The sequence below is a fragment of the Nannobrachium achirus genome, assembly GCF_963921795.1.
Source record: "Nannobrachium achirus genome assembly, chromosome: 19".
In the NCBI taxonomy this organism is placed as follows: domain Eukaryota; kingdom Metazoa; phylum Chordata; class Actinopteri; order Myctophiformes; family Myctophidae; genus Nannobrachium; species Nannobrachium achirus.
The window spans coordinates 57,610,249-57,624,890 of record NC_137826.1 but is presented as its reverse complement, the minus strand read 5'-3'; the positions used below and the strand labels follow the sequence as shown (position 1 = coordinate 57,624,890).

The following is a 14,642-nucleotide window of genomic DNA, read 5'->3' as shown; positions in this document are numbered from 1 at the left end:
TTTTTGAAAAAGATTTTTTTTTGAAAAAAAAATGTTTTTTGAAAAAAATATCTTTTTTGAAAACAATTTTTTTTTGAAAAAAAATATTTTACATTTTTTTGAAAAAAAATATTTTTTTGAAAAATATATTTTATTTTAAAGTAAATAAAAAAATATTTTTTTGAAAAAAAAGAATTTTTTAGATTATTTTTTTTGTGACGACGTCACAATCGGCAGATGACGTCACAATCGGCAGCAAATCTGAACAGCCTGTTTTGAGAACCCGTGGGATACTTTTAACCTTCGCCTTCTCAAAACCAGAGAAAGACACATCGGTCAGAAATGGGACTTGAGGATAGAAGGTGCTAGTGGGACCCCAAAAAAAGGTTTTAAAATAGGAAAAGTGAAATTTCATGGTGTATCACCTTTAAAATAAATGTAAGGTATGGCAACATGACTGGTGTCTTGCACGCGCGCGAAGGCGCCACTGCAAGATAATCGTGACTACTAATTGAAGCCGAGGCCGAATTGGGCCGAATCGCATGGATGAGCCCTGACAGCACATGGTTGGTGCTACAGACTCCAAATTTCGCACGCAGATAGCTCGGACCTTTGCCTACGTTCTTAGCTAGGCCTCGACCCGACCCGATATGCGGTTTTCCGGAACCAACGCTAAAGGTTCGGAATCTCCATATGCGGAGTCCTGACTACTAATTGAAGCCAATGGATGCCGAATCTGAATGGCCCGAATCGCATGGATGAGCCCTGACAGCACATGGTTGGTGCTACAGACTCCAAATTTCGCACACAGACAGCTCAGACCTTTGCCTACGTTCTTAGCTAGGCCTCGACCCGACCCGATACACAGTTTTTTTGATCCGGCACGAAAGATTTGGAATCTCCTTATGCGGAGATGACTGACATCGGGCTGTTCCGGAGCAAGCGCTGACTCATTGTGACATCACTTCATAAAAGGCTCTGACATCACATACGCTAGATGAGTCAACTAAAAATCTCTCTGAGTGTGGCATAAACTAAAGTCTTTCATCCTCTCACTTCGAGGTGAGCAAAGTTCAGGGTGCTCTTCAGAGCGGTTGGGTTCAGGGGAATTAGCGGGCTGTGCCTTTAAGAGAACCAGGTGAATAATGTGGATAAGCCCGGGCAGTTCCCTCTCACGCTAAACTTAAATAATAAAGGGGAATTAGGAGCCCAGGGGCTAGGGAACTCCGGGGCGCTCTGTAAGTAAAGTAAGGGGTGCTGTGTCTGCAGAGATCTCCATATATGGGCATAAGTGGACAAAGGCAAACAGATGGTCAAAACGGGTCCTATGACAACAGGTATAATGGGGTTTGCATTAAAGGTTAGGGCCGGAACTGGTACTGTGTCTGCAGAGATCTCCATATATGGGCATAAGTGGACAAAGGCAAACTGATGGTCAAAACGGGTCCTATGACAACAGGTATAATGGGGTTTGCATTAAAGGGTAGGGCCGGAACCGGTACTGTGTCTGCAGAGATCTCCATATATGGGTATAAGTGGACAAAGGCAAACAGATGGTCAAAACGGGTCCTATGACAACAGGTATAATGGGGTTTGCATTAAAGGGTGGGGCATTCATTCCCTATTTTAAATTGTGTTTCCCGCCGCAGCAGGTAGTCGGGGGGCACTAACAGGTGCAGAGATCTCCATAATGGGCATAAACGGACACAGACATCAGATACAGAGATCTCCATATATGGGCATGAAATGGATGCAGACAGACATATACAGATATCTCCATATATGAGCATAAATGGACACAGGCAAACAGATGGTCAATACGGGTCCTACAGAGATCTCCATATATGGGCATAAAATGGACGCAGACAGACAGATAACTCCATATATGGGTATAAATGGACACAGGCAAACAGATGGTCAAAACGGGTCCTACAGAGATCTCCATATATGGGCATGAAATGGACAGATATAATGAGGTTTGCATTGGGGCGCGACGTTGGTGTAGTGGTTAGTGCAAATGCCCTTCATACGGAAGGTGAGTGGTTCAAACCCTGCCTAAGCCGACGTCAGCAAGGGGGAGAAGACGACAGCCAGCCCCATGGCCTCCCCTAAGTAACAAGAAATCTTGTGAAATAAAATGTTGTCAACCAATCATCAAGGATGATGATACACGAAAGAAGAAGAAGAAGGTTTGCATTAAAGGGCATGGCATTCATTCCCTATTTACATATACACATATTGTTCCCGAGTTGGCCAGGTCGCCGACTAGACGCTCGGCCGCCCGAAGGGCGGCCGAGCTTCTAGTAATGTTTAATAGACAAACAAAACAACATTTAGCAAACAATAATAATGAATGAATACCTTTTTATCTGGATATGTTTTTTGGGATGCTGGATGGTATAATTGCGACCGTCAGGTCGCAGTTTAATATCAAAACCTCCACCGGCCGTCCGTCCGTCAGTCGGTCACACGTCACACGTCACACCTTTGCCCTGCTCATATCTCCGCATCAGTATGACATCACACTGCTGACATCAGTATGACATCACACCGTACACAAATGACCCTTATATAAGACCGGCATTATCTACCGACAGATTAGTAACAAGATGTCAAAATCGTCTAGGAAGGATGGTGTGAGTCATGCTGGCACCCTTCGCGGCAGGAGGAAGCTGGTGCAATCGACCCCTTGGCTTGTCGGGACCCCTGCCTACTAACGGGGTGGCAGGCTATCACCTCAGACTAGAACCTGTACGGGGTGGCCGACACCAGCCCATTGACAAGAGAGAGGCCTTGATGTCCCTTTACTCTTTGATGGGGTGGCCAGTTGACTAAGAGTTTCCGTTCGGGCCTTCTCGATATTGTACAGATTTCCACAGGAAATCTGGGGGTGGCTGTTACAAAGACCCTCACTCACCTTCACGTCATGTGGCTAGTCGTTAGGTAGCCATAGTTACACGTTGAAGGTTGAATCTCCAGATATGGAGATAACCAACACATCCCTCCATATATGGAGATAACCGACGAATCTCACTAAGTCTGACCTCACAAGCCCCATATTTGGACACGAACAACATATAACTCCATATATAGAGACATAGCTGCTGACATCAGTATGACATCACACTGCTGACATCAGTATGACATCACACCGTACACAAATGACCCTTATATAAGACCGGCATTATCTACCAACAGATTGTGGAGATAAGCGACCAACGGTCGCTTATCTCCCGATTAGGGAGTCTTACTGGTATGACTATGTATCGTTTCTTGTTTAGATGTTTGAGGGACGCACGGCCCGTGAGTGAATGCGAGCGTGTGCGAGTTGAGAGCCTTTGCAACGCAGCTAGCTCACTCAGTAGTTGGGTCGAATCCGATACTTGACCGTGACCGCGGAGAGCATAGGTCTGTTTCTCAGTGGTTTGGTCAACTATGAAGGTTAAATAACAAATAAAGTTCCCAGGCCCCTCGCAGAAAATGCGGGCAAAATGTTTGACAGCTTGACGGCTAAAAACGGCCCGACAAAACCAGGGGTGAGATGCCGTGGGCTCGGTTGGGCTCGGCGAGCCCACACTCATCAGCTGTACGCACGCGGCGTGCGTCCCACACAGGGGCGTCACACCAAATTCTGGGCCCTGGGTACAAGGATTCACTGCGGGCCCCCCATGAATGTTAACTATTGAAAAATAGCAGATATACAAGCTCACAGCGCGGCACCGAGTGCCGCGCTGCGAGCTTGTATATCAGCTATTTTTGAAAAATCTTGGAAATGTGCGCAAGAAACCTATGTCAAGGACCCCCAAGATGATATGTATTTGGCCACGGACCCCGATCTCAAAATATTTAGTTCCAGGGACCCCCAGAAGCAAAATTCGAGTTAGAAATGTTCGCTTAAAAAAGACATATATTCAAAGATTTTCTCACATTTTCACAATTTTTCAAAAATAGCAGATCTACAAGCTCGCAGCGCGGCACTCGGTGCCGCGCTGTGAGCTTGTATATCTGCTATTTTTCAATAGATAAAGTTACTAGGGCCCCTCCACCTTGGGCCCCAGTAACTCAGTCCCACTTTCCTACCCCTTGTGACGCCCCTGGTCCCACACGCACACGCGCGTGCACGCTCGTCGTGTACGCTCGTCGTCAAATTGTGCATGTGATGGTGACGGCTCGGCGGCTCGGTCAACACTTCAATCCCCTACCTGTCTGCTTTGCATAACAATACTCTGGTAGGCAGGTTCACAGGGACGTGCTGGGCCCCTGATTCAGCCCGGGAAAAAGAGTTGGAGAGGCCCTCATTGCGCGCTATAGAGAGAGATAGCGCTGCTGCTGCTACTCAAAGATTTGTGACAAAGTGACAAGCCAGTGGGCCAATTACATGAGTTATATTTCGGCGTTGTCGGGTGGAAACCTTGTATGTCCAAAACCGTTTGTTTTGTATTTATCATTTTAAAAATGATTTAAACTAGTGAAAACAGACGATCTACAAGCACACAACGCCTCGCGGCGCGAGGCGTTGTGTGCTTGTAGATCTGCTGTTTTCACTACTTTTGTGCGACTGCCTTGTACGATGAAGCAGGGCTTTGCTTTATGAAAAAATGTACAAATTTGAAACTTGGAGATACAAGGTTTCTGACCGACAGTGACGATTTACTTTGTTGGCCGCCCAGCCCCCAAAATGGAACAATTTGATTTTTAATCTTAATCTTTTTCCAAATGGCCGGCCTGGACCGGCCGGGAATGAACCGGCCGTTCGGGAGTTGTCCCGCTTTTCCCAATGGCCAGCACGTCCCTGCAGGTTCATTTACACTGGTATGTGCGGCCAGCATAGCCTATACGTTCACCTAGCTTTCTTTGCAGACTTTCAGCTCCTTTAGGAACCTCTCGTCTCCCTCCGCTATGCAGCTCCTCACTCTTCATGTCATGAGTTTAAATCACTCATTTTGTCAGAGCTGCATAGCGGAGGGACTCGGGAGAGGTTCCTAAAGGAGCTAGCAGACTTTACTGTGTGTGGGTCACAGGGTGAGTCTATGAAGTCTATGTAAACTAAAGTTATTTCATATAAAACGTAAAGGAAAACAATTTTTTTGTATCTTGGGAATGGGCTTATTCTGTGTAAAATTACATATTTAGCCACTTGTACGCATGCCCCCAACCACTGAAATAAGAATCTCTAAAACAATAGAAAAAAAGTAAATGATATAATATGAAAACTCATCTTTTATATTCTTTAATTACAATTACTAAAATATGAACCCTTGTTGTAAAAAACTAAAGTTGTCCTTGTACTGCACTCAAAAATGTTGACGCAAATTAGCGCTTGATTCCACGCTGCATCACATATCACCCTGTCCCATGGTGGAAACAGATGTGTTCAGCTCAGGCGTGATGAACAAAAAAACCTTAAAACGCCACGTTTCCTTGAGTAATTGTACTTGGAGTTACTTTCCGCGGCTGTGAGCAAACACTTTAGTTGTACCTTGACGCTACCAAACGCTGCGTCATCAAAACAAAGCCCTCAGACACAGGGCTGTCGTCCACGTGTTTCACTGATGGAAAGGCTCGGTCGTATAAGCTCTTTGCTCCCCAGCTGTGCTTGCATAGCTGCAATTTTTATATCCACATTTTAGGACCTGGATTATGATTTTAACCATTAAAATCATAATTTATTTTATTTTATGCTTTAACTATTAAAAAAGAAACAGCAGATCTACAAGCTCACAAATTTGTGCAAGTCTTTCACTATATTGCTGACTTGCACTTCCGTTATAGCATGGGTCTTCAACAGGGGGTCCGGGACCCCCAGGGGGTCCCGGACTTTTTTATATTTACCACTTTTTTATATTAACCACTTAACCACAACCCTAGTGTCCATATTCTGAGAGCTTTAGCCAAAAATAGCAGATCTACAAGCTCTCAACGCCTCGCGTTGCGAGGCGTTGTGAGCTTGTAGATCGGCTATTTTCAGCAAAGAGCTTTGGTGTAGAGGGGAAAAAGAGCAGACTAAGTACAGAGTGAAAGGTCAACTTTATTAAGTATTGACGGTTCAAGTGGTTAAATATCTGAAAACACAAATTGACATGAATCCAAAATACACTGATGATTGTGCTGTCAAACAATGAAACTATATGGAATCTATGAACAGGTTGTGGGGGTCCCTGCTTCATCTCTCTCTCTCAACTAAGGGGTCCTTGACCTGAAAACGTTGAAGACCCCTGAGTTATAGGCTATAGATTCTATAAATGTCTTCTAAATCCTTCTTCTAAATCAGTGGTTCTCAACATTTTTCATGTCAAGGACCGCAGATATACAACACTCTGTGCTTGTATATCTGCTATTTCTTTTGTAATGTAGTTAAAGCATAAAATAATAGTTAAAGTGGTTGAAATATAACGTGACACAATTCAATGTATTCAATTCAATTCAATTCAATTCAATTTTATTAAAGTGTCAAATCATAACAAGTTATCTCAAGACACTTTACAAAGGCTAAAGAGCCATGAGAGAGAGAGAGAGAGAGGAGAGAGGGAGAAACAAGGGAGAGACAAGGGAAAGACAACAAGGGGCACACGCACACACATACACAGGTCCTGCATGCGTGTGTACAAGAACGAACGAACGAACGAACGCACACACACACAGGCGCTGCATGCGCATGCGCATGTAGGGGGAGGGGAAGGGGAGGGGAGGGGGAGGTAAGGGTAGGGGGGGTGGTGGGGAGGAGAGAGAGAACCCGAGCAGAACCTGTACCCGTGAGGTACCCCCTCGAGAGAACTCGAGCGGATACCTCACAGGCCCGAGGCCCCCACCCTGAGCAAGCAATTTGCGACAATGGTAACGAAAAACCCCCTCTTAAGGAGGAGGAAACGTCATGTATTAATGCATTAAGTCAGTGGTTCCCAACCTTTTCAGGCTGAGACCCCCAAAATAATCACATTTCAACTGGGGACCCCCAAAATAATCACATTTCAACTGGGGACCCCACCAACCTAAAAAGCACTTGGAATTGTAGGAGTTGGCATAACAGTTAGTTTGACTCTATCTATTACATTGTGAAAATAGCCGATCTACATGCCTTGTGAGCATGTTTTCTGTGCAATTTCTGCCTCTAATACCGGTATTGACAATTTGACCAATGTTTGACCAGAGGTAAAAAAAAAAGGTCTTTACAGTCCTACTTTAGTTTTTTACAACAAGGGTTCATATTTTAGATTGTAATTAAAGAATATAAAAGATGAGTGTTAAAATTATTAAATTTACTTCTTTCTATTGTTTTAGAGATTCTTCTTTCAGTGGTTGGGGGCATGCAAGTGTACAAGTGGCTAAATATGTCATTTTACACAGAATAAGCCCATTCCCCAGATACAACGCAACCTTTCATGGTTGGATTTGACTTATGGGGGCTAGAAGTGTTACTGTAAATAGCAATAAAGAAACTGCTGGCTAAAAAGAAATATTTAGCCACTTGTACGCATGCCCCACATTTTAGCACGGTAAACGCGATAAAACAATAGAACGAAGCAAATGAAAACATTTCAACACTCACTTTTTCATTTCTCTAATTACAATCTAAAATATGAACCCTTGTTGTAAAAAAACAAAGTTGCCCTTTAAATTGTCACTTTAGAAAAGGGCAGAAAAGGCAGATACCCTCTCTACACTTATACTGTATGTTGGTCTGTTGAGTGAGAAAACAATGTTTCACATTGTAGCTAATACAAAAATACAATAATTTGGGTCCCGACCCACAGGTTGAGCACCATGTTTACAGTGGACAAACAGAAGCGCTCCAGACAGCTGTGTGATGCGCTGGTCAGCGGTCGTTAAAGCACTCTGCGTTTACTTCTGATTCACCGAACCCTCGGAAACACTTTCCTTAAACACACCAGACTAAACTAACCGGAATAATGTGATTACCCACTATTAGCCCTGAACAGCATCTTGGATCTGACGCTCAGATTCTTTTCTTTTTTCCGCTGAGCGCAGCAATTCTACGTTCCACTTCTTCTAGTGCAGTGTAGCGCACGCATGAGGTGCCGTCGGATTCCATATTATTTTCGTTTTTTATTTTAGATTGTAGCCTAATAAGAGAAAATAAAAGATGAGTGTTAAACGTTTCATTTATTACTTTGTTTTAATCATTTTAATGATTTTGATTTCAGTGGGCATGCACACAAGTGGCTAAATACGTATTTTTTTATTTTTTTATACACAATAAGCCCATTCCCAAGATGCACCGCAATCTTTCATGGGCAGGTATGACTTATGGGGGCTGGTAGTGGTACTGTAAATAAAGAAATAAATAAGTCATAAAGAAAACACTGGCTTATTGTGTCTAAAAAGACATATTTAGCCACTTGTACGCATGCCCCCACCCACTGAAATCAAAATGGCTAAAATTATAGAAAGCTGTAAATGGAAAAAAAAAACACTCATCTGTTCATTTCTCTAATTACACTCATAATTCTCACTCACTCATAAAATATGAACCCTTGATGTAAAAACAAAGTTATCCTTTAAAGCTCTATATTCAGATAATAATCATTCAGTGGTTTTCCACCTTTTTCACATCAAGGTCCATAAGTTAAGGATTTCCAGGTCAGTTCCCAATTCCATCCAACCAGGAAAGAGTCATTATAATATCAGAGAGGTGTAAAAGGGAAAAGAAAACTAAAAGGCACGTGCACACATATAGATAGATAGATAGATAGATAGATAGATAGATAGATAGATAGATGATAGATAGATAGATAGATAGATAGATAGATAGATAGATAGATAGATAGATAGATAGATAGATAGATGATAGATAGATAGATAGATAGATAGATAGATAGATAGATAGATAGATAGATAGATAGATACCTTTATTATCCCATGGGGGAACATCAGTTGCCCAGAGGCAGCACAGCAGTTAAAGGTTACAAGTTACAAAGAAGTAGGAAAAAGAAAAAGAGTACTGTGTAGTGTACAGTCCAAAGAGCAAGCACTAAAAAGAAGAATATATACATAAAGTGACCACAAAACATAAAATAGCTCATTAGTGACACATCACACACACACACACACACACACACACACACACACACACACACACACACACACACACACACACACACACACACACACACACACACACACACACACACACACACACACACACACACACACACAAAAGCTATACTCAAAGCACAATTTAACAAACAGTACCAAACAAAAAAGTGCACATAACAGGCAATGCTAGTCAGTGCAACACAAGTATCACACCGCCATATCAACACAGCAATAGTACTCAGTACAACCAACACAACCCAATAGTGCAGGGCCAGAAAATAAGATATGTTTTCCCTTTTTTTAAGCAACAAAGGGAGCCACAGTAAGAGGCCACAGCAACCCTCTCAGAGAAAAGTACGTTAGAGGTCAGAGTCAGTACAACTTTTGTTCCAGTAGTGCAAGGTAACAGTTGTCCTAGGGGGCTTGAGCCTCTGCCCTTTTATCCGTCTGTTAAAAGTGCCCTCTTCAGAATGCAGTTTTTACTATGGTGAAAGAAATGCAAATGCCCCCCCCTCTTTCCATGCCATGCCTGAAGGCAGCATTCAAGAGAATTGCCTTGTCTAAACTCTCCTGAACTTGAATGCAGCATCTTACGGTATGTTGAAAGAATTGCCCTCTCTGTGTAGAAACCCATGCCGTTACGCCACATCTCCAGGATTGATTTAATTGTGCTTAGTTCAGTGTGGCATCTAGCACCGAAAATAGTCGACCTCCAAGCACACAACGTGTTGCAGTGCGACGCATTGTGAGCTTGGAGGTCTGCTATTTTCCTATATACTTTGGCCACAGACCCCCTAGATCGATGTATTCGGCCATGGACCCCCATCTCAAAATATTTAGTTCCAGGGACCACCCAGAAGCAAAATTTGAGTTAAAAATGTTGGATTAAAAAATACATATATTCAAAGATTTGCACACATTTTCACGAAGCTCAGAGCGCCGCGCTGTGAGCTTGTATATCTGCTATTTTTCAATAGAGCATGGGTCTTCAACAGGGGGTCCTCCAAATCTTTGAGTGATAGAAACTTTTTTTCTTCTTTTTTATATTAACCACTCGAACCCCTAGTGTCCATATTCTGAGAACGTTAGCCAAAAATAGCAGATATACAAGCTCACAACGCCTCGAGCTTTGGTTTAGAGGGGAAAAAGAGCAGACTAAGTACAGAGTGAAAGGTAAAGTTTATTAAGTATTGACGGTTCAAGTGGTTAAATATCTGAAAACACAAATTGACATGAATCCAAAATACACTGACGATTGTGCTGTCAAACAATGAAACTATGGAATCTATGAAAGTTTGTGGGGGTCCCTGCTTCATCTCTCTCTCTCTCAACTAAGGGGTCCTTGGCCTGAAAACGTTGAAGACCCCTGAGTTAAAGTATAAAATAATTAAGGCCACTCCCCCCCCCCCCCCCCCCCCATGTGACGTCCCTGCCTGAACATGCTGATCAGCACACGTACAACCCCTCCAGATCATTCAGGGGGCGTGTCCTAGGGTCATTCAGGGGGCGTGTCCTAGGGTCAGGTCAGTATAAAAGGAGCAGAGAGCCTGTGTTCTTCCTCACAGCATTCTGACCCTCCTCCTCATCCACACCTCCATCACCTCCACCACCTCCATCACCTCCATCACCTCCATCACCTCCACCTCCTCCTCTAGCAGCTCCCCTGACAGGTAAGATCCTCTGCCACAGTTGAGTATTCTTATTTCCGGGTTGTGTCTGCGGCGGTCGAGTTGGATGCGTTTTATTTCTCATGACATAAATAGTGTATTTTACAGAGTGGGTTTGGTGCTGAGCAATCTGAGTTCCCAGAGGTTCCTTTTTTCGCCACTAGGGGGGCGAGGTGCTGAGAGGTTCACCACCGCAGAGAATAGACTTTCAACAACGCAAAACTGCCTCCATGCTTTTTCTCCTCGGTCCTCAGAGTTACTACACGGGGTCCTCCGAATCTTTTTTTTTATGAACCACTTGAACCCTAGTATTCTGAAAACTTTGGCCAAAAATAGCAGATCTACATAGTAAACGCCTCGCGCTGGGAGGCGTTGTGAGCTTGTAGATCGGCTATTTCCGGCAAAGAGGTTTGGTGTAGAGGGGAAAAAGAGCAGACTAAGTACAGAGTGAAAGGTGACGTTTATTAAGTATTGACGGTTCAAGTGGTTAAATATCTGAAAACACAAATTGACATGAATCCAAAATACACTGATGATTGTGCTGTAAAAAAAAAGAATCTATAGACAGGTTGTGGGGGTCCCTGATTCATCTCTCTCTCAACTAAGGGATCCGTGTGTGTGTGTGTGTGTGTGTGTGTGTGTGTGTGTGTGTGTGTGTGTGTGTATGTGTGTGTGCGTGCGTGCGTGCGTGCGTGCGTGCGTGCGTGCGTGCGTGCGTGCGTGTGTGTGTGTGTGTGTGCGTGCATGCGTGTGTGTGTGTGTGTGTGTGTGTGTGCGTGCCTGTCCGTGCGCGTGCAGCATGGCCCTGTGTCTCCAGACCGCGGCGTCTCTCCTGGTTCTGCTGGCGGTGTGCTGGCCCCGCCCCCCCTGCCAGGCGGCCACGCCCCCTCAGCACCTGTGCGGCTCGCACCTGGTCGACGCCCTCTACCTGGTCTGTGGGGAGAGAGGCTTCTTCTACAACCCTAGGAGAGACCTGGACTCCATGCTGGGAGGTAAGGAACCCTACCTTACCCTTAACCCAGGGCTGCCCAAAAGGTAGATCGTGATCTACCAGTAGATCACAAAGGCTGTGCGGGTAGATCACATGACATGCCCTAAAAAAAAAAGAAAAAAAAAAGAAGACAAATATGTATAAACAATTCTGTCACATCTGTCACTTGAATTAAGGTGACTGGCTGCAATGCTTTGTTTTCAAGAGTCAGTAGCATTACAAATTACCCCCAAAACCTATCACTTCCATACAGAATGGGATTTCCCTCACTATTTCCCATTTCAAGTGTGTTTGTATTATATGTAACGTCAGTGCCACTGTTCCAAAGCCACCTCAGGTAGATCTTTATTGGGGTGGGTAGATCGTGTCGAGCTGGTCATTTTAAAAGTAGCTCTCAAGTCAAAGAAGTGTGGGCACCCCTGCCTTAACCCATTTAGGCCTAGAATTATTGAATGCTTTAACCAGTGACAAATAGCAGATCTACAAGCTCACAGCACTGAGAGCTTGTAGATCTGCTATTTTTGGAAAAAGTCGTGAAAATTTGTGCAAATCTTTGAAAATAATGTATTTTTTAAGCGAAAGTTTGTATCTCAAATTTTGCTTCTGTGTGGTGGTCCCTGGAACTAGATATTTTGAGATGCGGGTCCGTGGCCAAATAAATATCATTTTGGGGGGTCCTTCACATGAAAAGGTTTGAGCACCATGCACTGACATAGTAGTCTCTCAAGAACAGACTAACTGAGCTCCAGTTGAAGTGAAAAGGACCTTTTCTTTGACGATGGCCGGCCAGATTGCTGACATAGAAACATATATATTTTTTTTTTTTTCAAAAAATCTTAGAAGGATTCAAAAGACACTTATAGAATCGGGTCAAAATTCTAATTTTCACGATTTATCAAAAATAGCAGATCTACAAGCTCACAGCGCGGCACTCGGTGCCACGCTGTGAGCTTGTATATCTGCTATTTTTTAATAGTTAAAGCATAAAATAATGATACACAATAATGTGTACCCGTTCTAAATGTTTTTTTACAACAAGGGTTTTTCAGTCATTAGAGAAAAGGAAAGATAAGTGTTAAAATGTTTTCATTTACTGCTTTCTATCGTTTTAGTGATTTTAACAATTATGATTTCCATGCATGCAAGTAGCTAAATATGTATTTTTAGACACAAAAAGCACATTCCCAAGATGCACCACCACAATCTTTCATGGGCAGATGTGACTTATGGGAGCTGGAGTAAATGGTAACAAAGAAATCGCCGGCTTATTGTGTCTAAAAAGACATTTAGCCACTTGTATGCACCACTGAAATACAAATACTAAAATCGCTAAAACAATAGAAAGCAGTAAATGAAAACATTCTATCACTTATCTTTTCTTTTCTCATTTTACAATCTAAAATATGAACCCTTGTTGTAAAAAAACTAAGTCGTCCTTTAAAAGGCCACTGACACGACCCGAAATTATCCTGTATGATAGGCCTATATGTGACGTGGTCTCTCTGAAAACATGGTGAAACGGCACCCAGCGTATGTGATCAGTTCAGCCCTCGCTGAAATGTAGTTTTTATACATAAATCTGTGTATATACAAATATATATCTCCACACAAATCTTTTTGTTACATCAACATTGTTCATGTGAATATGTTTGTTTATGCTTATTTATTGAATTGGCGAAAACGCAAAAATTAGTCCTCACTAGTTCTCCGGCGAGAGGCCAGACATGACTCTCCCCAGCTAACAGCGCTCTAAACCGGGGAGAGGTGGGAGACAGACTGCCTCTTCCTGACCGGGAGAACCTATTCATTTCAGCAATAGGCCTATATATCCTCCTTCAAATCACTGACTTACACCAACATCGTTCAGAAGAAATCGTTTTTTATCCTTATAGGCCTATATTGAAACTATTAACGCTATGTCACTGATGAGCCCTTGTGCTCAAAGCCACAGCAGCCCAGGCTGCTCCAGCCTCTCATCTGTAGTAAAAAAATACAAAAAACACTTTTGCTACTGTCCCATGCAACAAAACTATTGCCTGCTACCATTGTGTTACATTCAATGAGTTAACAACAGGGCATCCGGCACCCTTTGGGGGTCCTCAGAGTTACTACAGGGGGTCCCCCGAATCTTTGTGTGACGATAAAAAAAAAAGAAAAAAATATGAACCACTTGAACCCTATAGCCTCCATATTCTGAAAACCTTAGCCAAATGTAGCAGATCTACAAGCTCACCTGTCATAGAATAAAATGTCTGAGCTCCTTCAGCCAAGGTGACGTGTTGTCATGTCTCCCCTCAGGGTTCCTGGGGTCCGGTGCCAACAAGGTGGGCGGTGGCGCCGCGGGCACAGCGGGCGTAGCGGACAGCAGCAGCAACAACAACAACAACGAGGTGGCGGAGTTTGCCTTCAAGGACCAGATGGAGATGATGGTGAAGAGAGGCATCGTAGAGCAGTGCTGCCACAAGCCCTGCAACATCTTTGACCTGCAGAACTACTGCAACTGATCCTCCTCCACCCGTTACCTCCACCCGCTAGCTACACTTCCCAAAGGTTAGTATACCTGCAGAACTACTGCAACTGATCCTCCTCCACCCGTTACCTCCACCCGCTAGCTCCACCTCCCAAAGGTTAGTATACCTGCAGAACTACTGCAACTGATCCTCCTCCACCCGTTACCTCCACCCGCTAGCTACACTTCCCAAAGGTTAGTAGACCTGCAGAACTACTGCAACTGATCCTCCTCCACCCGCTAGCTACACCTCCCAAAGGTTAGTAGACCTGCAGAACTACTGCAACTGACCCTCCTCCACCCGTTACCTCCACCCGCTAGCTACACCTCCCAGAGGTTAGTACTGACCCTCCTCCACCCGCTAGCTACACCTGCCAAAGGTTAGTATACCTGCAGAACCAGGGACGTGCTGGCCATTGGGAAAAGCGGGACAACTCCCGAA

General features: G+C 43.8%; 1 protein-coding gene across 1 annotated transcript; it reads left to right on the top strand.

The window, feature by feature from the left end:
• Positions 1-4,756: 4,756 nt before the first annotated feature.
• On the top strand, positions 4,757-14,195 carry ins (preproinsulin; the record flags this gene model as incomplete). The annotated part of the gene is made up of 4 exons (XM_080749580.1): positions 4,757-4,791; positions 10,599-10,703; positions 11,499-11,692; positions 13,990-14,195. The coding sequence occupies 4 exons, from the start codon at positions 4,757-4,759 to the stop codon at positions 14,193-14,195; spliced, it is 540 nt and encodes a 179-aa protein (XP_080605706.1).
• Positions 14,196-14,642: the final 447 nt, after the last annotated feature.